This window comes from Cebus imitator, unplaced genomic scaffold (genome assembly GCF_001604975.1).
Source record: "Cebus imitator isolate Cc_AM_T3 unplaced genomic scaffold, Cebus_imitator-1.0 Scaffold46, whole genome shotgun sequence".
NCBI classification, from domain to species: domain Eukaryota; kingdom Metazoa; phylum Chordata; class Mammalia; order Primates; family Cebidae; genus Cebus; species Cebus imitator.
The window spans coordinates 4,462,256-4,488,708 of NW_016107361.1; the positions used below are offsets into that span (position 1 = coordinate 4,462,256).

The window sequence follows — 26,453 nt, forward strand, 5'->3', positions numbered from 1 at the left end:
ATAGTCCGTCTTTTCCCTACTGATCTGCAGTGCTGTCTTTGCGATATATCAAATGTTTGCATTTGTCTGGGTTTTTTTTTTTTTGTTGTTCTCTCTATTCTGGTCCATCTTCCTGCTTGTTCATCTCTGTGCTAATACCATACTCCAGCTTTAGGATAAGTCTCATCTCTTTAGGGGTATCATTGCTATTCTTGATCCTTTGTTCTTCCATATAAATTTTAGAATCATCTTGTTAATTTATATAAGGAATTTTACTAGACATTAAGAATTACATTTTATTTGTAGTCAATTTAAAAATAATTGATATTTTTACATTATCTGAGTAAAATGCATAATATTTTTATAAAATTTGAGTAAAAATATACAATATTTTTACAGTATTTGGGTATTCCTAGCCATGAAAAGATATGTCTCTCCATTTATTTATCTAATGGTCATCTTTAATGTTTTGATGACTCTCTCCATAAAGGGCTTATAATTACAAAATGTGGGTTGCTATTGCAACTCAAATTTTAAAATTTAAAATTTAAATTAAAATGGTATTTAAAAAATACCATGTATCTTATCCTTTGACTGGTAAATAGAAAAATATTTTTTTCATGTTAATCTTGTATCTAGAAATTTAGCTAAACTCTTATTCACTTAAATAATGTATTTTCTGGGGTGCAAAATATAAGCAGTCGTATCTATGAATAAGAATTTTTCTTTCCAATCATTATACATTATACAGTATTTATTTTTCTTGTCTTTCAGTGGTAGCTGAAGTCTCCCATACACGAGTGGATAGAAATGGTCGTTGATATTCCCTTTCTGTGTTCATTATTGGTGTGTGTGAATGGTGGGTGTAGGGATGAGGTCTCCCTATGTTGCCCAGGCTGGTGGTCTCCAACTCTTGGCCTCAAGCAATCCTCCTGCCTCAGCCTCCTGAGTAGCTGGAATTGCTTGTAGGCACAAGCAATCATGTGTGGCTCCTAGCCCTTACTTTAAAAGGGATGCTTCTAATGCTTCATTGTTGTGGCCAATATTTGCTGTAGATTTTTGTAGATCTTTTTAAAATTTTAAAGAAGTTACATTTCTCCCCTAGTTTTCTAAGTTTTTTTGATTGCCTGGCAGACTTTTATGTGTTTTTTTCTTCCTTGTTCTGTTAATGTGCTAATTTATATTAATAACTTTTATAAAAATCAACCTTTTATTCTTAGAATAAATCTAATTCAAAATTAATATTTTATATATTTTATTAATCGCTGAGTTAACTTTGCCTTTACTTTGGGAGAAGTTAATCTATATTCGTGATTAAGTTTGGCTTGTAGTTTTTTTGTATTTCCTTGTACTTTGTTTTCGGTTACTTCATTAGATAGATTAGAGAAGTATTGTCATTTTTTTTTTCTTTTTTCTGGAAGAGTTTGCAAAAATTATCTGTTCCTTGGAAGCATTGTGGATCACCTCCAAGTCCTATACCTCTTGGTCTGGTGGTGTTTTTGTAGGAAACTCTTGTTTTCTTATATAATCATTTTTTAAACATTTCACTTTGAAATAATTATATATTTACAAGAGGGTGCAATGGAATGCACAGGGAAATCTGTGTATGTTTCTCCTGGCTGCCTCCAAGAACTTGACATGGGTACAACTCATAGAGCTTATCCAAATTGCATTGGTTATACATCTACCCATTGATGTGGTTGTGCACATGTAGCTCTGTAGCTCTATGCAGTTTTATCACATGTAGCCTTGTGAAACCACACTATAATCATGACGCTGAACTGTGCCATCAGCACAAGACTGCCTCATCTTACTCATTCATAGCCTCCTTCATCATTCTCCCCATCTCTAGCTCCTGCCAATTGCTAATGTGTACTCTATCTCTGCTGTTATTTCATCAATGTTATATAAATGATGCAGTATTTATCCCTTTAAGATTGGCTTTTTTTTTCTTAGCATGGTTTTCCTGAGATTCATCTAAGCTGTATCAATAGTTTACTACTTTTTATTACTGAGTAGTATCTCATGGAAATGCTACAGTTTACGATTCACCTACTGAAGAACATTTGGAAAGTTTCAAGTTTTTGGCTGTTTTGAAAAAAGCTTCTGTGGACATTTGTGTACAACTTTATGTATAAAAATAAATCTTCAGTTCTCTGAAATAAATGCTGTGGCAACATTTTAGACTACTGATTTCAGTTCTTTAATGGTTATAGAATACTCTGAATGTCTATTTCTTTTTGAGTTTGCTTTGGTAAATTATATTTTTCTTAGGAATACGTCAATTCATTTTAAGTTTTCTAATTTATTAGCATAAAGTTCATAGTATTCATTTACTACCTTTTCAGTCATGCTGTTTCTGTAGGTTTTTATATCTGCTTTTTTAAAAAAATCCTCATATGGTTCATTCTTTTTTCCTTGGTAAATCTCATCAGAGGATGGACTTAAAGAACTAAGTCTTGGCTTTGTTAATCCTCTAGATTTTCTCTGTGTAAGCAATATATCAAATATGCCAAATTATGGCAAATACATTTTAAAACACTCTTATTTTTGTCTTCTCCTGTTCTTATAAACTTTGTCCAGTTAGAGTGTTTTCTTGTTCCTGGGTAGAAATTCAGACAGGCCCCATGACTCAAGCTTTCTCAGTCATGGTACTGCTGACATTTTGGGTCAGATAGCTCTTTGATATGGGTCTGATCTGTGCACTGGAGGATGTTTAGTGGTATCCCTGTCTTCTGTCTACTACATGCCAGTAGTACTCCCAGTTGTGATCATAAAATGTGTCTGCCGACATCGTCAGATGTCCCCTAGGGGACAGAATGACTCTCAGCTGAGGACCATTGCCATGACTTACGTTCAATCTTAGAAAACATAAAGTCCTAGAATAACTTTTTTTCTGACCTTTTAAGTTAAATGCTTAATTCAGTTTTTAGTCTTTTTCATTTTCTAATGCAAGTACTCCTTCTTGTTGGTTTTGGTTCTCAAGAGATCCAGTGCCATTTATTGCCTAATTGCAGTAATTAACAAATTCCAGATGCTTGGTTTTTTTTCTGCTCTTTACAGTTGGACTTTATTTCTTATTCTCCTCTTTTACCTTATGCTTAATCTTGTGAATGATCTCTGGTCTTCCCAATAGAGACCAATGATTATATTCTTGGAACATCTGCTTTGGGGTAAGAAACTGTAACGTATATTGATAGAGGACTCATTTCAGACCAGGAGAAAGATGTGTCTGAGAGAGAAGAAAAGGAAGAATGGGAGGGAGCAGTGAAGCAAAGAGTGGGAGGGATGGTGCCGGAAGTCAGCTGGTCTCTCAGTTCCAAGTTTCTATATGCGTTAGACCTGCACAGGGGAGTGACTGGCATTAGTTTGACACAAAAAGAAACTTGGGGGTTAACCTGGCTGGAACAGATGGCTGCTCCTTTGCTTTACTTCACTTTACTTTACTGTTTTGGCATAAAAAGTAATGCCAAAACAGATAAGATGTCCCCATTACTGGTCCTCCCTGGAAGACTAATGCAGTGTGCAATCCTGGAGAAGAAAATAAAGAAAAGCCTGCTTCCAAAGATTTGGCTGTTTTGATAGGATGATCTTCACTGTTCTAAGGCTGTAAGACTGTAAGCCTGGATGGGTCACCAGTGAGCAAATCCTTCACCTGCCCCACTAACTTCCTTTCATAAGACTCATGTGTCCTAAGTACCTTCCTCAGAGACATGCTGTGCTGCATCATGTCAGATTCATTCCTTGACATTTGGCAGGAGGACAAGAAGTGAGTGGCAGGCAGAGGGAAGGACTCCAGGAGCTACTTGGGAAATCAGCTTGGGCTGAAATACCAGTAGGCTTACTTATTGGTTTTTACCTAGGCTTAGAAGGAAACATTTTGTGAGTTTTTTATTTTCAGGAGAGGGAAAGGCCCTTCTGAATGTGGACTAAGAAGACTAAGCCCTATGAAAGCTGGGAGACAGAGGCCATAAGAGAGTAGCTTCTAAGGCTGTCAATATCTCAGCTTCCTATGACATTTGTTTTTCTATTAATTCTTGGCATTTATATTGCTGTGATAGATCAATTAGCCCCTCAAAATGTCTAGTCCATTGACCTTATCATTTAACTATCCTATGATACCACTGGTTACCACAGGGAGACTGCAAAAGAAACATTTATAATTTTGAATTACTTAAGTTCAGAGCTGGGGGAAACATTAAAAAGCTTAGTTTGGATAATAGTTGCACAGTAGGTGAGGGAAACTTTAGGAAACCTTCCTTTTTCTCATCACTCTTGAATTTCAACAGCCACGTTGTTTAAGGAAAGGAACAGACCTCACCCCATACAGCATTGGTATTTGGATATTTGAAATGAGTCAAGAAGCCTTGGGAGATCACAGAATCTCAAAGCTGGAAGGTGTCTTAGAGATCATCATATAAGTCAGGATCCTTGGCTCCATGGACTATGGATGACTTAAGTAAAAAACATGGGAATTCTCTACAAGACTGTCATGGGCTCCAAAGTCAATGGGGAGGCTAGAGAATGGGGTTTGGAAATGGAAAAAACTAAGGGTGTCCTGGAGAGCTGGGTAGTAGGAATTACAGCAACACTTTCCTAGGGGGAATGGACTCTGCTTTAGTGAATGCTCTCAGGCTGTTCCTTCTGTCCTTCAAGTATCTGTCCTGGGAGAAAGGATCTAATTGGATAAGTTTACAAACTAGTGAGAGTCCAACCAGGAATGAGATCCTGTTTCCCAGCTCCCAGCTTGGTGCTTGTTTCAACACTAGACAGCTTTGGAACCCAGTGCCATCAGCCTTCCTTGGGCATAATCACAAGTGTTGGAAGCAAATTTTTGGTGTCACAAAGGAAATAGCACTTGAACATAAATCTTCTCAGCAAGGTAATTTTTACTTCAATAAAAGGGTGCATCTCACGAATGAAGCAGTGACAAGAGCACACCTTAACAGGAGAGAGGGGAAGGAGTTCTTAACCCTGATGCAGGTCACCCCTACTGCTGTGTCATTTCCCTATTGGCCAGGGTCGGACTGCACATTTTAAGCTAATTCCTATTGGCTGTTTTAAAGAGAGCAAGGATAAGAGCCAGAGTGGCATGGTGAGAAGTTTTGGTGGGAAAGACAGTTTGGAACAGGTGACTGAAGGTGATTCAAGTCAGAGCAGGTGACCAGAGGTGACTCAGGACAGAGCAGGTGACCAGGGTTACAGATACGAACTACTGATTAGAGCTGGCGGGAAGGTTGTTTACTGAAACTAGAGGCAAGGAGAGGAACTGACAAGGAAGTTAAACATTAAAATGGAGAACAAAGAACACAGAGACTGAACATACTGGTATACTTATTCTTTGAAGAGAAATTTGGAACTCACTATATTCAACACAAGTTTGACCTAAGTGTGTTGGCCAGTCCACATGTACCACCACATTTGGGGAGTTTAAAAAAGCACTTCATCTAGACTTAGTTTTTAATTGAAGGGGGAACCATTGATGCTGTTAATAGAAACTAGTTCTTACATTTATGTTTTCTGTTTTTTTTTTTTTTCTACAACCAACATCACCATTTGGCGGAAGAAATCAGCTAGAGGAGGGAGAGTGAAACAAAGTGTGGGACTTTAAACACCAAAAGAACTACAGGATTTCAGGGATGCTATTCATTCATCTCGGGGAATGGGATTTCAGTCTGATAGCCAACCTTCCTTGGTGATGAATGCACCTGGTCCTAATTAATAGAAGTCAGTGAAAGCACAGGTTGTCTAGGAGACTGTGCCAGAAATCAAACCTGCTGGCGCAGAAGATGCAACTCCAGACAATTAAGAGCTATGGTGAAAATGAATTCACCAAGGTTCCAGAAGCACACAGCTCTGGACAGGGGGTGCTGTGGAAGCAGGAGAGTGAAGAGGATTGCGTGGATTCATTTTGTCTATCCTAAGCAGCTTTCGGCCTACCCCATGAACAGTAAACAAGCGTGTTTTTGAGAAGCAGTGGAGGTTGACTCTCCTAATCCAAACTCAGGGATGAGGAGGGGGCTTGGTTTAATGCAAGGGAAGCATATATTGCTCAAAACCTGTGCAAAAGCAGGTGGTTTTATGAAGGTTACTGATTTGCAGACTGAAGGGTACACAGAAGTTAAGTGATGGCTCTGTGACCATCTCAGTCCTGTACGGGACTGGCAAGGATACACATCTGAACTGTTCTAGGGTAGCGGGCTTTAGCCTGTTTTCCAAACATCTCTCTTAGCCATCTTTCTCCCCCAAATCCTTGTGTTATGTCTAAACAAATCTTATTATGAAAAGCAAAACAAAACAAAAAAAGTAAAATACAAAAAAACAGGCAAGTAGCTACTCCACGCAGAGAACTGGGACTTGAGCTACATTACAGTTTTGATTTCTAAACAGGAAGCAGTGATTGGGCTGTAAGCAACACACACCCATTATCATCAGAACTCATAAGCTTAATTACAGAGAAACTAAAAGCTAATAATTTTTATGCACTGTTACATCCCTAGGAGGCCAGTTACCATGGAAATCTTGCCTGCCTTTTCTTCTACTTGGAGCATATTTACATGGAAAAGGAACAGAAATATAAACATGATGGAAAGATTAAATAAGACAAGGCCAGTTTGCTACAAATATTTTACATTTATTATAAGAATACAATAAAGAGATTCTGCAGACACATGAGTGGTAACTGGTCTATTGGAAAAGAACAGGCAATTCAAAAATGATCTCGGATTACAAAAATGATGAAAATCATGCTTTAAAAATGTAGAAACAATTTTTAAAAATCCTACAATGTTAGCCAAAGTTCAAAGTGTATTTCTTCTGGATGTAAAAACTACAAATAAATAATTGTTAAATACAGATCTGAGTTAAAATGATAAGATAGACACAACCCTTTTACATACTTAGCTCTCATTCATTTTCAGACTTGTTTATAAAGCCAGATACACCAGCCAAAGCCTTGTTTGTGTTTTACACTGAACTTTCCAGAATAAGCACCCTATTTCCAGTGTTTATCCACTTCACAAATATATTATCTTAAAACAACAAAAATTATTAAAGGTGCTTTAGCCTGACATTAAATGGACCATAAATTGGCAAGCCACAGCAGTGCTTTGCTCAAAACGCTGCTTGCAGGTGGAATGTCTTTACCAGAAGTGCCTGAGAGTCCCACTCCTACTCCATCATCTCAAACTCATCTATCAAAGGGGAAAAAGCAACTCAGAAAAATCACATTTCCACCACCACTCACTACGAGAGCCCTAGAGCAGTGGGCCACCCCCTGTCACGGCATGGGCACCATTTGTACATTTTGTCTTGGCTTTCAATTTGCTTGGGTTTCTGAAGAAGTCAGGGCTGCTGCTGGAACTTGGACAATTTGATTTTATTCTTCCATTTTTTCATCTGGGCTTTCCCATATGGTTGTATGTCTATGACTTGAGAGTGTTCCAATCTTTCAGGGCACTTGCCAGAAGAAGCCAGACAAAACCAAGAAAAAACACGAAATGGTAACATAAAGCCAGCATAATTTGTACCACCACCAACCCCTACTATATTCACTCAGATGCTCAATTAGGCCATCTAACTTAATACATTTAAATGCAAATTTATGTAAAATCTGTTGGTGTCTGACTAAAGAAGCTGTTTCAGTGGGAAACCTCAATGCTCTGTGAAGAGTGATGAACCCAAATGGTCCCTGAATAAGCTCCTGGCCACTGGTCCACATTGACACTCTGATCATGTCACAGGATGGAACTGGGTAACTGACATTTTGTACAGTGAAATGCTCAGCTGGTGTTAGAGTTTCACGTCTCTGGCCACTTCGGTCATGGTTTGAAATAACCGAGACCTCTCTCGACCAGTTTCCCTTTCCCTTTGATTTTGATTTGAGGTGATGCTTAGAATCTATACTGGGGACTGAATTTAGAATCATAGGATTATAAAATTAGATGAACCTTGTAGAATCAATCTCTTTGACACTAAAGCCAAAAATAGTGAATTCCATTGGAACATGTACATATTCTGTACACTGCAGGTATGAGAGGTCTAGAATCTAAGGTGGAATTACGACAAGTTCACTTCTGTTGGACTGGTCTTCTGACTGTTATTGAAGGAAAGCAATTCAAACTGGCACGGCATGGGATAGGGCTCCACAGCATCTTACAGTCTAAATACAAGCAACATCCTTTAGGTAAAGAGAAAATATTCAAAGTCCTTTCAAGCATGGCTCTGGGCACCTTTCCCTCTGCATTTGCTTGCAACAGTCTGGCATTTAAGAGCAGGCAGGCAAGTTTATTTCTACCAAGTCAAATTATTTGTAAAAGGGAAATTCTTACATAAGAGGGTGTGTTTCTTTTTTCTTTTGGGCTTAAAAATAAAAGCATGAACCAGTGAACTACAAAACATTGCCCGGTTGGTTTTTACCTAGGATCTCAGTAATACCAGATTCCAGATTCCCTCTCGGCCTCTAAGGCTTTGAATCCAGATTAGAGATCTGACCCCCCTCCCCCACTGGGGGGGAATTTAGTTTTTAGTTTCATAAATGTTGTCCAGGCAACTCAAAGAAGCCCCCAAGGTTATACCATTTGACAAAAGCTATATGAAAAAGGAGTTTGGACTCTCACATTTTTTGTTCCTGCTCAGGTTTTTGCTGCTCCAGTGTATGAATTGAGATTTATTTTTTATGGCCTCTTAAATTTATCGTGTGTTGCTCAGAACACTGGTTTCCCACTGATATCAGTCCTGTGCTTTCCAAAGAAGGTATGATCTTCTGGGATCAGATGAACTGCTTAAGTGGTTACAGCTTTTGCAAGTGTATTCTAACTGATGACAAAGGGGCAAAGCGGTATTTCTATTGTCTACGTTGGTTACAGTTTGAATCTGGCTTCTTACTGTGTCATTTTAGAACCTGCTTTGGATAGCATTTAGAAAATGCTTATTCTGATTCTTAGCAAATAGGAAAATAGGTGTGATGTTTGGCTTTTCAGGAAGAATACTGCTTTGGGGAACTGCAGAGTAGAGATGATATCTTCATGCAGTGGTGCTCTGGGGTCTGTATATCTAGGAAGAATGGCTTGTTTTGAATTTAAGGCTTCATATTTGCTGCCCTCTTTTCTGAAGCTATGTAAAGAGCCCTTTAACATTACACAGTTGAAATACTTTGAGACATTTGCTAACAAGAAGAGTGCGAAGAAAACAACAAAAGGTATTGGGAATAGAACAGTGGAAGGGAAGAATTGAGTATGTCCAGGAATTTAAGATAAAGCAATTATTGCTAGCGTTTCATATTTCTTTAGCGGGTAGAGGAGGGCACCTGATCAGCTTACTTGGTCAAGTCAATAGGCTGCCTCCCAGGATACTTCTACTCACAGAAATCTTGCTGCATTGAGAAAATCTCCCAGGAGCTTCTACTGGTAGTGTTACTCATCTAACAAGTGCCACCTGATCATCCTGTCTCCACATCTAGGATTCCAACCAGGTCTCTGTATTCTAACCTGCATCCATCATGGAGCTTCTTGCATACTGCGTGTGTAGCTGGCCTTGCTAAGTAGGTGCCTGGGAGTTCCTTAGAAGGCAGCACCCCCACCCCTCCCAAGCACCTGAGGAGAAACTTTTTGGTTGAGGCCAATTACATTATTCAATGTAAGCTGATAATAAAGGCTTTACTATTTTGGTAAAGCAGAATCTTGAGAAACTAAAGATGAGAAAAGGAAATACTAATCAGAAGTCAAAAACAAACACTGGAAAAACTAGCACCTGGTACTATCCCCCCCCGCCCCCACCAACACACACACACCTCATGTAGTAAACGTTCAAGAAAAACTTCCTGAATGAATACAGCTAAGGGAAAACATAACATTCCACTTCCAGCATCAACACTATCATGTAGAACAGTTTATTACTTTGTAGAAAACTTGCATATTGCTGGCCTCAATTATAATATTTGAGAAGATAGTTTAAAAATTCAGGATTTGAATCCCTTAGAGTGAATCCCAAATATTCATTTGTTTTGAGATTCTTACAAATTTGCTGACAAGAGGGAAGCTAAATCTGTCTTTGTTTCACAAACTTGCAAAACATTTTTTTCTTTACTAAAATAAAAAAGTGTTCACAGCAGTTTTCCTGAATGCTGGCTATCCTAGACACATGTGTGCCATTACTCAGCTTGCCACTGCTTAGGGAGGGGGCTGAACGACCATTGTGTGAGACACCTCACAGAAAAACAGAGTAACAGTAATTCTCATTCAATAATGGTAGTTACCTCTGAAGATTATAGGGAGCAAAGGGAAAATTAAACCAATGTCCAATTCAATGCCCTTTAAAAAAGTGTTGTAGAGACTTGAGAGGCATGCACTATTTAATAACACACAGCAGGAAGCTCCTCAAACCCTTTGTGAGGGTTAGTTTCCCTTATTGACATTGCATTTATTGTTGGCTTTGAGTCATTTTACATGGGTGCTTTGTTACTGCCCTTCATTTCCTTTCAACCTTCCTTTCTGGATGTCCCTTTCTCTGCATTTTTGTGTCTTACCTTAGCTGCACCCTGACTAACTTCAGGGCTTCAATTCCTTTCCCTCAAATGTTATTAAAGACAAGGAACACTGCTACTTGTATTCTTCCATTTCTCTGCTGAATACTGTTTCCCCACAGTGGCGCGCTCATCACAATAAGCTTCCTCTGTGGGTAACTCTAGGAGCCATTTAGTTAATGTTAGTCCAAAGGTGAAACAGGGCTGATCTAAGTGTTCTCTCATTTAGGAGACTTTAGCCCAGGTTGTTAAGCCTCACTGTAACCAAAGATTTCTAATAATGTGTAAATAATCAGTGATCTTAGTTTAAGAAATATTAAATATAACCAATGCAAATGTAAAGAGGCTTTGGGTAGTCTCTTTGAAAAACTGGAATACATATGACCAAATCCATTAGTTGGGAAAATAATAAATATAAGCACTGCCCAGCACACAATCATCTCTGAGCTGGGAATATAACACTGCTCCTAACACAAGGAGAGGTATTTGGTTTGCTCTTTCTTGCTAAGGCCCACACACTGGATGACTACTTTTGCTTTAGTTCTGCTGATCTTTTTTATTTTCCATAGGACAGGATCAGGCCTTGTGGTATGTTCTCCTCAGGCTTCCTAAGATATTGGCCAAGTTTTTGTTTCACTTTAATTCACACTCTGTGTGGGGTGCATCACCCTGCCTTGGAATAACTGGTTCCTCCCTCTTTTGCATTTGAATTTGCTTGCCTCAGCACCTTATTAACAAATATACTGAAGTCTATGCTCATTACTTCTATGCAGTTTAAAGTGATTAAGAATCTAGCACACCAGGATTTTTATGTCACCCAAGAATGTCAGTCCTTATTAGGTGGCTAAGTGATTCCTAATGCCTACACTAAATAGTTTGAAATTTAATCTCTGAATCAGTATGAGGCAGAGGATGGTTTTTAATGGGGTACTAAATATTTCCTTAAATTGAATTATGGCTAAGGCATATAGTTTATAAACCTTCTGTAGGACAGCATTATTTTTTTAAAGGAGAATTTTTGGGACTCTAGGAGTGTAGCAAAATCTCCTTCAGGTAGGTCATTCTTTGTACACGAAATCCTGACTTTTAAAATCAGAGTATTTTCTTTCACGGAAATAAATATGTGGTTTTGGATTCTTCCAAAATATATAGTATTCAGACTTGATATGAAACTAATCAAAACATACAAAAATAAATGAAATTAAAATGTTTAATGAACATTCTGATATGTATAAGCAAATCAGAGTTAGTCATAAAAGAAGTAACACTTTATTTTGATGGTAAACTTTCACAACTAACTTAATAGTATAATGGAAATGTAATATAAACTCATTTTCATATATAATCTGATCCCATTTAGTTAAGATATGAATACCTAAAGAAAACATGTTTTTTCCAATTGTTTGTCTCTGCTGCTCTTATTTTGCACCATTCTCTGTTTTGTGGGAGGCTCTGACCTCCTAAATGCAAAAGCAAGTGTTTCCATGACTCATAGCACTAACTATGGACAGCCAATTTTGTTGGTAAGAAACAGCTAAAATGATAATAAAGGGAGTATGTGTAAAAAGAAGAGGGCTGAGGCAAACAACCCTTTTTCAGAAAATATCAATCTTCAAAAGATACATGGCCGTAAGTATACTAAGTAAGGTTTTCAGGTACACTCTTACAACATCTGATGACTCACAAGAATTAATTATAAAGTGGTATGACTGAACAACAGTGACTTATGATTCAGATATCTGTATTGTTACATTATAATTTATTTGGATTGTTGCATTTTAATTTTTGTTTATCCCCTTACAAGGTCCTCAGTGGGTGGCATATGTTGAAACTAAAACACTGTCTTCTTGACATAATCTAACACTAGCATTGTGAGGCCCTAGTTATTTTGTGGTACTAACCAAACTTCATAAAAATTATATGGGAAAACTGAACTGAATGTAGTATAGATAGAAAAACCAAATTATGGTTTAAAGGAAATTAAAACGATTTCAATGACAAAGCATTTTGTTTTCTTTTCAAAATGATCTTAAAATGAAAAACAACTGTGAAATGTGCACTGAAAATACCCAGCACAATTAGCCTCCTGGTCTATACTTATCTGCTAATAAGATGTTTCAGTAATATTGTATGTGTAATAAAATAGTGAATTATGGAAGGAGAATTTTATTGCCTACATTAAATTTGGGAGATAAAATAGAAACAATTATAGGAGACCTTTCACTGGAGACCTCATGGCAGGATGGGCTGAAATAAAGCTTCAGTTTCTGAAAGTTAAACAAAACCTGTCAATTTTATTATCATTTGTCTGGAAGAGAAAGAGTATGTTGGCTTTGGGAAGTAACCTTAGATTACATGGAATACAAAATTCATTTAGGTTTCACATGTTGGTAATAAATGTTAATTTAACGTTGAAAAATTTTTTTCTTTGTAAAATAATGGACAACCTAAATTTTCGCATAAAGGCCTTAGTGATTCAAGGTAGAAAGACACCAGTGAGAGACAGACTACTGTGTTTACTTCCCATTTTAATAAATTGAAGGACTTATGAGAGGAACTATGCAGTAGTTATATATATATGTGTGTGTGTTTGTTAATAGATTATAGATTATACATGATATATATATAAAAGATATATATCATGTATAATCTATTAATATATACAGGATGGATATATATATACACATACATATATATATATATACAGATCTTGTATAATCCATTAACAACACAAAGATTTGTGATTGGACTAATTATATCCAGACTCAAAGAAATCTTGGTTACAACTCTTTTCTTATTATTAAACAAATCATAGGATTGTGTACATTTCTGAAGCTTCCTTTCCCTACATCAACTTGTACATTCAGAACAGTGTATGTGTGTTTCTTGGGCATGGATTAGCCTCCTACAGTACATAATTCCAATAATGATCAGTGACAGAAGGGATGAATAAATTATGCTTCAAGCACAACAAAATTAACAGTGAAAAACTGTGTAAGTTTTTCTTAATGTATGTGCCTATATTAAATTTAATATTCTATATGACTGAGAAGATCCCGAGAGACTCCTAATGAGTTACTAATCTTGAACTATGCCACTGCCTGCTTTTGGACAAAGAATAAAATGGAATTTAAATGCTATATGTCATGACGTTTTGAAAAGCTTTTTAAATTTACGCACAGGGTAATGATGTGAATTGCAAATTCTAACAGACTGGATGAGTGAAATATCAATGCTGCGTTCATTCTTTACGCCAGAATGCAAGGATTAAGCTTTAGGTCTTGTTCATAAAACTAAAGCCAAAACCATCATTCTCTCTCCTTGCTGAGAGCTTAGCATGAAGCCACTATGTGATGGAAGGCTGTTTTCTTTAAACAGACAAAGAATATTATAAACAGAGATTCACTTAGAAATACTGAAAAAACAGTAGGAATATCCCATTTTATTCTTACTTTTGAAGGCTGGCAAGTGCCTGAATATACCATAGCAGTTAATATGTAAGTTTGTGCTTTGATTTACCACAGTATGCACCATCAAAAGAAAGTTCCCTTTAGTCTGAATGTACTAATCATTAAATATGTATGAAATCTGCAAGGAGATTGAAATGATTGATAGATACAAGTCACTTTTCTCTTTAGTATTATCTTTCGTACTCTTTAAAGTACTGGTGTGAGTTCTGTGCAATGGTACAGGCAGCAGCTAAGAAAGGGCAGGAGGAATTTTCCACCCCTAAGCTCTTCCAATGAATGCAGACCAAATAATCACTAAGGTGATGTTTATCTGGACACAGGCCTGAGAACTTATAAAAGGCTTCCAGAACATATTTAGCCCTGAGCGTGACCATCTTCTATATACATATTTATCCTGAGAGGCAACTATATACAGATCGTGGGGTAAGTTCCCTAGATAACAGTTAAGATACAGAATCCTACTTTTAACTGAGCTGCGTTTTATCCACATGAGACATCTTCAGCACTATGCTTGCATACCTGTCAGCTAAGACGAATGTCCAGGCGGCAGTAGAAGGGAAGTAGAAATGGGAGGGCTGACCCTATGTCATCATCTTCCTCATTAATATTCACCTGACTTCTAGACTGTCTACTTCATTCACGTGTCTTGTGCCCTGGTAGTGTGTGTGCATGTACACACATGAATGTGTTGGTGAACTAGAATCATGAAATTCTGACAGCTCTAAAAACTGGTACAAATGAAGGAAATTACATTTTGGAATGGCCCCTCTAAGGTGAGGATGTTTAACCAAAAGTATGCTGTTATTTCTGTGGATCTGTGCTTTGCAGCTTCTCTAAAAATTTTTGTTACAATTAAGAGGAGTCTATGAATTCCTAAAACACTTCTTAGGAGCTTTTTGGTAAATTTAGCCCATTAAATAGAATGTGTTTTTAAAAGCATAACTCTGATAAGGTTTATATTTTCCCTTTCTTCTTTACTTTAATCATTCTAGCCACTCTTTTCTCCAGCCCACCCTCCTGCATAAACTTGTTTACTTCATAGCTCTCTATAACGTTCTTGAAAAGTAACTGCCTCAAGTATAACAGGGTGCTCTTTGACGTTTCATGCATGGCGGGTTTTTTTGTTGTTGTTTTTTTAGTAGACATGGGGTTTCACCATGTTGCCAGGCTGGTCTCAACCCACCTCTGCCTCCCAAAGTGCTGGGATTACAGGCACTGAGCCTCCATGCCCGGCCTACGTGTATTGTTTTCTGATACCCAGACAAAAGAGGAGGAAAATGACAACCGTACGAAAAATGTAGATAAATGATGTTTCTTACATTGGGCTTATACCTAGCAAGAAAGAAAAGAAAACCCCCAGGAGGTCCAAATAATTGCCAATATAAAATTCTGCTTACAAATATAATCTTGCCTTGGCAGAGGAGAAAGCCAACTGTGGTTGGAACATGTCCTGCAAACATGGCATTACCAATGCTGTTTATAGCACCAACTGAGTAGGGTCTGTGGCATAGGGTGGCAGCCCACAAACTGTGCCTGAAGTAGAAACAAGGTGTGAAAAAGATCTTTTATCCTTCACACACTTAGAAGCCTGTGCTTTTCTATTTGCAATGGCCTGAAATGGTAGGACTGCTATGGTTAGCTAAGAAAGCCCTTTGTGTAGGACTGCCTATTTCTGTAATAAATTTGCCTTTGACTTTTTGCAAGTGGAACATACTTTTTAAAAACCCAGTTAATAAAAAAAAATAATAATGGTAGAAGACCGCTGAAGGTAAATTCATTGTTAATGAGAACAATAATGTTACTCTGCCGGAGGACAGAGTTCTGAAGGCTGAGTTTGGCACCATCCTGTCACTATGCGATTTTTCTCTTGATGATAGCGAGCTCTTTCTGAAGTTCACTGAACTTAGGGCGGTTTTCAGGTTTATAATCCCAACACTTCATCATGATTTTAGAAATATCCTCTGGACAGTGCTGGGGAGCTGACATCCGGTATCCTGAAGACCCAAGAGAAGGAGAACAGAATTTAGAATCTGGTAGGATACCAGTGTTCACACAGGGCATTATGGCAGTTATGAACGTTATGCACCTTATGTTGTAGGTATACAGAAACAAAAACATCCATTTCAGGGCATGCTGATTTTTTATTTTCTACAGATTATGCAGAATTCAATATTACAGAGTCAGACTTCTAGTTCAAAGAACACATTTTTTAATTTTATCATTTCTCAGAAAGTCTCATGTAAGACAGATACATCACATATAAGTGCATATTTTAGTTATATGTGTTATGTATGTCCATCTAATTCACTTTCAGAATTAGATGCTGTGGGCAGTTTAAAAAAATCATCTCTACAACCTATGTTTTTCAAGATGAAGAGAAGATGAGGATTTTAAAATGTGAATTCAATAGGGAAATAAAAATGAATGAGAGTCATATTCTTTTATAGTCTGTTGGTTGGCAGTGTTTCAGCAGTGAATTTGGTAGTGTGTGTGGGCCTGTGTGTGAGAGGTAGGAAGGAAGTTAGTTAGAAAGGCATCTTCCTACAGCCAATTCTACAAGCTGCCACTCACTGGGGGCCTGACATTAGGACATTGCATTTAATCAAGAGCATTGTTTTTGTCGAGACTGTATGCTACACAAGCGCATGCAAGCATTTCACCATTACTTAATTATTCCCATAACCCCAAAGGGTTTCTTCAGAAGTGCTATGATGTTGTCACATTCTCGAAAACTTACTGAAGGCTAACTACGTTTCAATTTGGAATATTATTTAAAAGGAGGTTTATCTGGCATAGAATACAAGAGTTTGAGAAATGCCACCCTAATGATTTCTCTAAATGACAGTGAATAGCACAATCCTGCAGACCAGGCAGGGAAAGGGTAGAAGAAAAGCCTCTCTCTCATAGCGGAATCCTTTAGAGTGTTTGGCTGTGTTGTTAGGAGACCTTAACACCCCCCTCCCCAAGCAGACACACTGTCAGCACTGCCTACCCTAGGGCTGGACATGAACACTAACAATGCATGTATTCGGCTCACCTCTTTCTACTTGCTCTCTTGCTTGCTGATTTGTCATTCCAGGGTACGGACAAACCCCTAAGCTGAAGGTCTCCCAGAGAAGGATGCCAAAGCTCCACACGTCACTCTCCGAACTGTATCTCCCTGGAAGGGGAACAACAACCATAACAAGGTGAGACCCAGTAGACAAGCAGGTGACCCTTTCTGGTTATGTATGTCCATGTCAGTCACATATTACCAGCAGTCATGCACCACAGAGTGATATCTGGTCAGTGATGAAGCACATATATTACAGTAGTCCCATTATAATGGAGCTGGAAAATTCCTATTGCCTAGTGATGTGGTAGCCATGGTAACATCAGAGTGTAGCATATTCACTTTTCTATGTGTAGATACAAAAAAACTTACTATTGTGTTACAATGACCTGCAGTATTCAATACAGTAACATGCTATATAGGTTTGTAGCCTAGATGTGTAGTAGGCTATACCATCTAAGTTTCTGTAAGTACATCCTATGATCATACAATGATGAAATTGCCTAATGACGCATTTCTCAGAGTATATCCCTGTCATTAAGTGATACATGACTAAATTTAAACTTGCCAAAGGAGTTCGATACGCAGTTTTCCTATTCTCCTGACTGGTTTTATATTCCAGGTCTAGTAATATTATCAATTAAATAAGTATTCTTCAGGCTCCTGGTTTAATCAAACCAGTTTCCAAATCACTCTTCTTCCACCCAAGAATAAATATGCAGCCAGCGTGCAAGCTTACTTTCCCTGTGGTATCTGAATGAGATGGATGGCTTATATAAAAAAGATATATGTTTGTACATATCAATCTTAGGAGATTAACCAAGTTGGATTACTGCAATTTTGTCTTATGCCTGTATCATTTTCTTTCCACTAAAATTACAAACAAACTTAAAGAAATTAGGAAAGTTTCTTAACTTCAGTTTTTCACTCATTGCTGTTTACAGATGTTCTTACATGCTTAAAGGTCTCATTGTCTCCACTGAGTTTCATATATGAAAAATATTTTTGTGTGTTTTAAACAGAGTGGAAATTAACATAGCTGGCTAATAAGAACGCCTTTAAATTACAGGGTGCTTTGTTCTGTCAAAATATCTGGGTGCACCTGTTTTACTGAGTTACATGAACTAAGCTTTTAGAATTTTCTGGTAGTCTCTTAGAGAAGCACGGAGATACAAACCAACACAGGGTATCTTGAGATGGTCGTGGAATCAAGGAGGGGAAGCAGAACAGTCTTTTCCAATCTCTAGCCTCTCTAAGAAGCTAAGAGTTTCCAAGATGTTCCCAACATATTTGTATTTTTTACTTATTTCTACATATACTACCATAACTAAACTCCATTTACAGTGGTATTAAAGATTCTTAAATTATTTCATTTTCTATCACTCAAACTCTGCCACTGCAGGATTTATAAATGCAACTCCTCCAAAACTGTCATGTTACTTTAAAATAGGATGGACTTTCTTAAAAAAAAAAAAAAAAAGTACACTTAATGAAAACAAGAGTATGCCTGCTATGATAGCTGCTCTGACATCAGTGTGGGGTTGTACTAACCGATTATCAGCTCTAGCTGTGTGAATTAGCTTCCTTCTTAGTAGATAGTAATTATGGACATTCACTGTGTTGTTTGGCAGGAGGATCAATTTTCTTGTCTGCACATCAACTCGTTTCATGCTTGGCATTCCATAATTTAATACTTTTCATGAAAGTCATTCTATGGCTATATGTTAAGACTAATTCTTTAAGAAAATAAGTTATAGAGAGTCAAATAGCTTATTTTGTAGGATAATATCTGGGCAGAGATCAGTAGAAGCATATTACATATAAACCAGGATCACACTCCAGAAGTGAAAGCTTATAACCTAGCTCTTAAACCTGTCCTATATCAAAATTTCTCTGTCCTTGTCATATTAAGTTGCTCTACGCTTTACAAAATTTACTAAAGGCTGCTAAAAAAATCCCTCGTTGTTGATCAAAGATCTTCAGAGGCTGCTCGCAGTGGCTCATGCCTGCAGTCCCAGCTACTCGAGAAGCTGATGTGGGAGGACTGTTTGAGCCATGGAGGTTGAGGCTGCAGTGAGCTATGATCATGCCACTGCACTCCAGCTTGGGTGACAAAGTAAGAAAGATCCTGTTTCAATTAAAAAATACCTTAGACTTGTTCTTATTACTTAAAATGCTTTAGGTTTGGCTGTTAGATGTATCCAGAGTTGGAACTTTAATTTGTAAATACAGCACTTTAGTCAGTCAGTTTGAAATTAAAAAAATACAATGTCATCAAGAGGTAGAATTTAACTTGGCAAAAGTGTTTAACAGCAAGAGGACTTTTAAAGGCTATGTAACATAGAGAATCTGGCAAACAGTTAAGAGCAAAATCTAGAGAACTGGATTTTACTGGTAAGACTTTAAGGACTCCCAGGCCGAGTTTCAGCTCCCTTAGCGCTTGAAAATGTTTTGTCATCTAACAAAAACCTTTGTGTAAATATGAGTATTATAATCTATCTTTTATCCTGTGATCATTCCCCTTAGTAATATAATCTAACCCTAGAGTTAATAACAGTCACCCCAGAGAGGAATCACTATGGAAAATAGCAGGTCTGCTATTTTCTCTAGATTCTAAGGCATAGTGGAACTGACTTGCAATCACTAAAAACTCATCAGAACCTTAGATGCTGACACACTGGAAAACAAACTAAGGGTGAGGGTTAGTATCTATGGTAGCTGTGTCAGCCCCAACCAGCTTCTAAACCAGTGACATTAGTGGTTCCTCAAAAAGTTAAACGTAAACTTACCATATGACTTCTAGTATATACCCAGAATAATTGAAAACTGCCCAAACATACAAAAATGGATAAATAGTTGTATATCCATACAATGGAATATTATTCAGTCCTAAAAAGGAATGAAGTACTGATACATGATACAACATAGATGAACCTCAAAAATCTTATGCTAAGTGAAAGAAGCCAGACATAAGATATTACATACTGTATAATTCCATTTGTATGAAATACCCATATAAAGTAAATCCATAGAAATAAAAGGCAGATTGGTGGCTACTTGGGGGTGAGAGGATGGAAGAATGGGGGGAAAATGCTTACTGGAGACAGGGTTTTATTTTGGAATGAGGAAAATGTTTTGAAATTAGACAGAGGTACTGGTTATACAACATTGTCAATTGTACCGAATGCCAATGATTATTCACTTTAAAATTAATTTTATGGTATGTGAATTTCACCTCAATTTTTTAGAAAAGCTTTCTCCAATTTAGGAAGTAAGGCATTTATAAATGCTTTACAAATTAGTTTCCATAATGAGGTAATTTTTCATTTTAAATCAACAGAGAATCATTTTATATTTTGATTCAAAACATACCATACCCCATTCACCAATCCATGGCTCATATGCTGCTTCCCTTAATGAAAATACAATTTCTAATTTCACTTAAAGCACATTCTTTTTTGTCTTAAATTCTTGAGTTGTCATCCATGTTCTTATGGCCCATTTCATCCCAACCACAGATAGTACAAGTTATATTTATTTCCAATTACAATGACACATAAAAATTCAAGTGAAAAAAATCCCTGCTGTTTTAATATGTAATTCCCATCTCCTTTTTGCTCAAGATTTGTATCAGTTCCAGAGACTGAGATGCTAAGAAACCATGTCAATTTCGGAGTGAAAAAGTAAAGAAGTGATTGACTTAATATTTTAGAAACCTAGCATTCGATGAGGTTATTGGACCAATTACAAGACAGACAGTCAAAACAAATGGTCCAGAGCCACAGCAACACTTACTCTGTGTATAATCTATTAAAAAGTCATTTTTTGGTATAAAAACTCTTTCTCAGAAGAATAGTCATATTTAAAAGTACTTATATCTACCTTTTTAATATAGCAATGTTACATATGGAAATCTGATCCATAATTTCAACAAATTAAAAGGTATGAAATTTACTCATTTGTGTTGATCCTCAAATCATTCTAACTTGCGTTCTGTGCTACCTCTTGTAAATATTGCGTGTGAATGTTTTGTGCTGAGGCAGTTCTTTTTCACCACCAAGAAAAAATGTCATCTGTTCTTACCATAATTAAGAGCTTCTGGTGCTGTCCATTTAATGGGAATCTGCTTTAAGCCAGAAGATGAATACACTCCACCATCCTCTTGACGAGACATTCCAAAGTCACTGATTTTTAGAACATTATTTTCACCCACCAGGCAGTTTCTTGCAGCAAGGTCCCTAGGTTACAGTAAGACATAGAAAATGACTATTAAATCGAAAGCCACTTTCACATTTATGATTTCCACACTTTGCATTTTTACATTTGCAATGTATTTATAATAAGGTTAAGAATGCTTGTGATTTACCAGTCCTCCTCATCTTTTCTGTCCTAGGTAAAAAAAACACCCATGAGAACACATGCATATGGAATAGGCCACATGCTAGTTTTCTAGGTATCACATATATTTTCATTTAAATAGAAAAACACCGATTATAGCTTTAAAAGAGAAGGTCACAGAGGAGAGGCTAAACAAACTTGGCATTATTTCTCCTTTGGCTTTCCTAGAACAGCACTTTCTTTTTTTTGAGACGGAGTTTCACTCATGTTACCCAGGCTGGAGTGCAATGGCGCGATCTCGGCTCACGGCAACCTCCGCCTCCTGGTAGAACAGCACTTTCAACAGAACTTTCTATGATGATGGAATGTTCTTATCTGTGCTGTCCAATAAAGTAGCCATCTGCCACATGTGCTGCTGGACACCTGCAACGTGGCTAGTGTGACCAAGAAACTGATATTTTCATTTTATATACTTTTAGTTAATAACATTTAAATAGCTGTGTGTGCCTAGTAGATACTGAGTAGACTCTGACAGACTATTGTCAGGGCTTCCCAAAGGTTGGAAAGTGGCTGAGGTACCAGAGAGGTTGGCAACTCTCTTTCTGTTGCACCTGGCCCTGTCTCTCTCTCTACCACCTCATCTTTCCAGTCTTCCTGCCATTTACTATATCCCAGCCATAGTGGGCTTCTTTTTGTCCTCAAATGCAGTATGAGTGAGTTCCCTAAATGAGGCAAGCTTATTTGCACTGTATACCCATTGCACTTAGCTGTTCCCCTTTGCCTCCAGTGTTCTTCCAGTTTTGCATAGCTGGCTTCTCTTCTTTCATTCATGGCCCAAACACTCTCTTCAGAGAGTTCTTTCCTGACCACTCTTATCTGCCAAAGTCTAATTCTGGTGGGGAGGACATTCAACAACCAAATTCATAGACAGCCATCCCTTGGGATCCATGACTGATTCCAGGACCCCCCTCAGATACCAAAATCCAAGGATGCTCAAATCCCTGATATAAAACGGTGTAGATTTGCATATGTACATGTTCCTGTATCCTTTAAATCATTTCTAGATTACTTATAATGCATAATACATTGTAAATGCTATGTAATAGTTGTTATATTTAGGGAATAATCACAAGGAAGTCTGTATATGTTCAGTACAGACACAACTATCCATTAAGAAAAAAGCTTTCTATCTCTGGATGGTTGAATCCACAGATGAGGAACTTATAGATACAGAGAGTCATATATAAAAATAGTAACATATAACCAAGCAGAGCTTGTTCAAGTAACACAAAGTTGATTTAACACTTTAAAAGTAATTGATGTTATTCACTAGAGTAACAGAATATAGGAAGAAGAAACCTGATCATTCAAATTGATACAGAAAAAGCATCGGACAAAAATTCAAACCCATTCATGATAAAATTCAACAACCTACAAATATTATGGCATTTATTTAACCTGACAAAGGGCTTATACAAAAAATTAAATCCCTAACATCACACACTTAATGGTGAAAGGCTAAATTGTTTTCTATTGAGGTCAAAGCAAGGATACCTGTTTTCACCTATTCTAGTCAGAGGGATCTCTTAGAAATAGTTTTACTTCTTTTCTGATATCTGCCTCTCAATTTTTTGTTTTATGTCTTTTTCAATTTGAAAATCTGATGTTTTTTACATAGAAAATCTTTGGGAAGGTTTATAACAAGAACTAGAATTAATGAATTTTATATGGCTGCAAAAATACACAAAAAAGTATTCTTGTAAGCAGCAAAAAATTGGAAAATAAATTCCATTTACAGTAGTACCATAAAGCAAATACCTAAAAATAAGTCTAACAAAAGATAAGTCATTTACACTTAAACTTGACTGGAAAAAAATCACAAATATGTGAATAAGTGGAGAGGTATTTCACATTCATGAAGTAGAAAACTCTGTATCATTAATATCCCAATTCTTCCCAAATTAATGTATAGATTTAATGCACTCACAACCAAAAATTCTGACAGATGTATTGTAGAACTAGATAAATGGATTCTAAAATGTATATGGAAATGAAGCATTCGACAATAATCAAAGTAATTTTAAGAAAGGTGTACAAAGTTGTAGGACTTACCTAACCTGATTTCAAATCCTAATAGAAAGCTACAGTTCTCAATATGGTTTAGTATTGGTAAAAATGTTTATAGCGCAATTGAACAGAACAGAGAGAGGATCTAGAAATAGACCCACATATGTATAGTCAACTAATTTTTTTGGTAGAGGTATAATGGCACACATCTCCTAACTCTAGTCAGTGTACCAAACGCCATCACCCTTGGTCACAATGAATTTTTAGTCACCGCAACATTTTAGTCCTGTATAGGATTTCATTGCTAGTACTTTTTTCAGAGTAATATCTATGTTTTATAGCTACATACACTTCTGTTGTCATAACTATCTTCATTGCACCACCAGTTAAGAGATTTGTCCTCTGTAGTTCTATGAGAGGCCAATCTAAAACTAATTTAGAGATATCTCAATTCAGTGTAAATAAAATTTCAATAACGTTTACAGAAATGCTACTTCCTTCAGGCTGCACTGAGTTCAAGTGAGTGGAAATGGGATCTTTTAGAGATACCCTATGAATTAAATAAAACCTTAGGCCTTTAGGCCATAAGCATGCACTGTGTACTCAGTTTGCCAAATATTTTAATAAGTATTAAAGGAGATAGAAGTAAGGATATGGTGTCTAAGAAACTGACAATCTAATTTGGAAGAGAAGGCAATCATACACCTCTCTTCCTCCTTTTCTCTCTATTCTCTTCTTTATTAAGCCTACTATTGCCCAGTCCTGAGTCACACTTTGGGGGAGACACTCGTGCTCCTGGCCTCTTCACAGATGAAACTGCTAGAGAATAATCAGCATGAGCCTCTGTGTTACAGACTGCAAATCCTATAGGAATTCAGAGGTGAGAAATCTCATAATAGGCTGGCGTTGTCATTCACTCGAGGTATCAGAGATAGCTATATCTCACCACAGGCAGAGGGATATAACAGCAAATGCTGCTCACTGCCAAAAAGAGATGAAAATGTTCCACTTATGTCTGCCAAAAAAATCTTATTTGAAGATTCAAACTTCTGAGTGTGTACCAGAGGTGTCTTACAAGTCATACATAACATGAGACAGGCTAATTAAGGATCAAATAAGAACAGAGCAGTTAAGGAACTCCAATGCCAGTGGACAATGGAGATGAGTAAATTTTCTTCACTGTCTAGAAAGTACAATGGTGCATGTCTTGTTCTGTGGCAATGCTCACTCTTACAGCGAATCCTACAGTAAGCCAGGAAAAATCATGAGGCTGAGCCAGAGTTCTCCTTTGCAATGCTGTTTTGCCCCAAACATTGTTTACTACTTGCTGCTATGATTCTACAAAGTCAGGATTTATTCCTCATGTAAAAAATGAGTTAGAAAAATATTTGTTTTTTCTTTTTATATGAAAACTATTCCCAGTGGGTGTGGATAATATTGAGCCACAAATAACTACTAGCACTTATGAGAAGAAAACCTCTTTAAGGCCCTGGAGTTTCCTCATTCTGGTTGAAACATGGCATAAAACCAACAACCCAGGGAGTGGGGAATATATGAAGCATATTTCATTTGCTCTACTATATTCTGATAAAAAGAGGAGAATTATCTTATACAAAATATATTTAGATCGTTAGCTGCAAGTGTATTTGGGGGACATTACAGTAGTTAAAAGCACCAACTTTTAAAAATATATGACTCACATAATTTTCTAATAATTGTTATATCATTTATGCACAGATATATGTTCTTTAAAAATTTAAACACAAAATAATGTGACCAAACGTTTCCCATCATCAGACCTTGCCAATTTCATTTGATTCATTGTTATAAATTGAGATAGTCTTATTATATCCACTTGTACCACATGTATATATTTATTCATGAACCTGACTTTAATTGTACATTGCTTGTTCTGACATTTATTCTATTTTATATCCTTCAGAAAATGTTAATTTCCTCCATACAGAACAAGTGTATTGCTTGGTAGATTTATTTACTTTTTTATTGTTGACAATTGTTGAGTATATGTTTCCATTGCTTCTTTCTCCTATTCTTAGTTGACATATAATAATTGAACATATTTATGGGACAGTGATATTTTGATATGTATATACAATATGTAACAATCAAATCAGGGTAATTAGCATATCCATCATCTCAAACATTTACTGTTTGTGTCATGAACACTGAAATCTTCCCTTCTAGCTTCTAGAATAAATTAACCATATTCATTCTACACTGCTGCAGAACACCAGAACTCTTTCCATCTAGCTTTAATTTTGGTATCTACTAACCAAATCTCTTTCCATCCTCCTCACCTCTCTACCCTTCCCCGTCTCTTGTATCTTACAATTCTACTCTCTAACTCCAGAAGCTCAATTTTTTTTTTTTTTTTTTAGCTCCCACATGAGTGAGAACATGCAGTATTTATCTTTCTGTGCTTGACTTATTTTGCTTAACATAATGTACTCCAGGCTCATCCATGTTGCTACAAATGACAGGACTTCATTCTTTTTTTTTTTAAGCAGGTAAACAGTATTCTATTGTGTATATATAAACATTTTCTTTGTCTGTTAATGGACATTTAGGTTGATTCCTTATCTTAGCTATTGTGAACAGTGCTTTAATAAACATAGGTATCCCTTTGATATACTGAGTTTCTTTCCTTGACAACATTTGTTTTTTTTTCTTTTTGAGATGGAATCTCACTCTGTCACCTAGGCTGGAGTGCAGTGGCATGATCTTGGCTCACTGCAACCTCCAATTCCCAGGTTCATGTGATTCTCCCACCTTGGCCTCCCGAAGTGCTGTAACTACAGGTGTGAGCCACTGTACCTGGCATTATTTGTCTTTTGATGATAGCCATTCTAATGGGGGTGAGATGATGTCTCATTGTGGTTCTGACTTGCATTTCCTTATGATTAGTGTTGAGCTGTTTGAGTTCCTTGAGTATTCTGGATTTTAGTCCCTTGTCAGATGAATAGTTTGCAAATATTTTCTCCCATTCTATAGGTTGTCTCTTCAG

The 26,453-nt window shown here is 36.9% G+C and overlaps 1 protein-coding gene across 6 annotated transcripts in view; it reads right to left on the reverse strand.

The window, feature by feature from the left end:
- Positions 1-15,364: 15,364 nt before the first annotated feature.
- The window catches only part of FER (FER tyrosine kinase), a 485,340-nt gene continuing 474,251 nt past the window's right edge, over positions 15,365-26,453 (reverse strand). For all 6 annotated transcript variants that reach the window (XM_017527225.2, XM_017527227.2, XM_037737990.1 and 3 more), the window contains 3 exons: positions 21,107-21,261; positions 17,009-17,131; positions 15,365-15,965 (listed from right to left, as the gene is read on the reverse strand). In XM_017527225.2, coding sequence (XP_017382714.1) covers positions 15,823-15,965; positions 17,009-17,131; positions 21,107-21,261 — 421 coding nt within the window. In that variant the 3' untranslated portion in view covers positions 15,365-15,822. The remainder of the gene's footprint in view (positions 15,966-17,008; positions 17,132-21,106; positions 21,262-26,453) is intronic.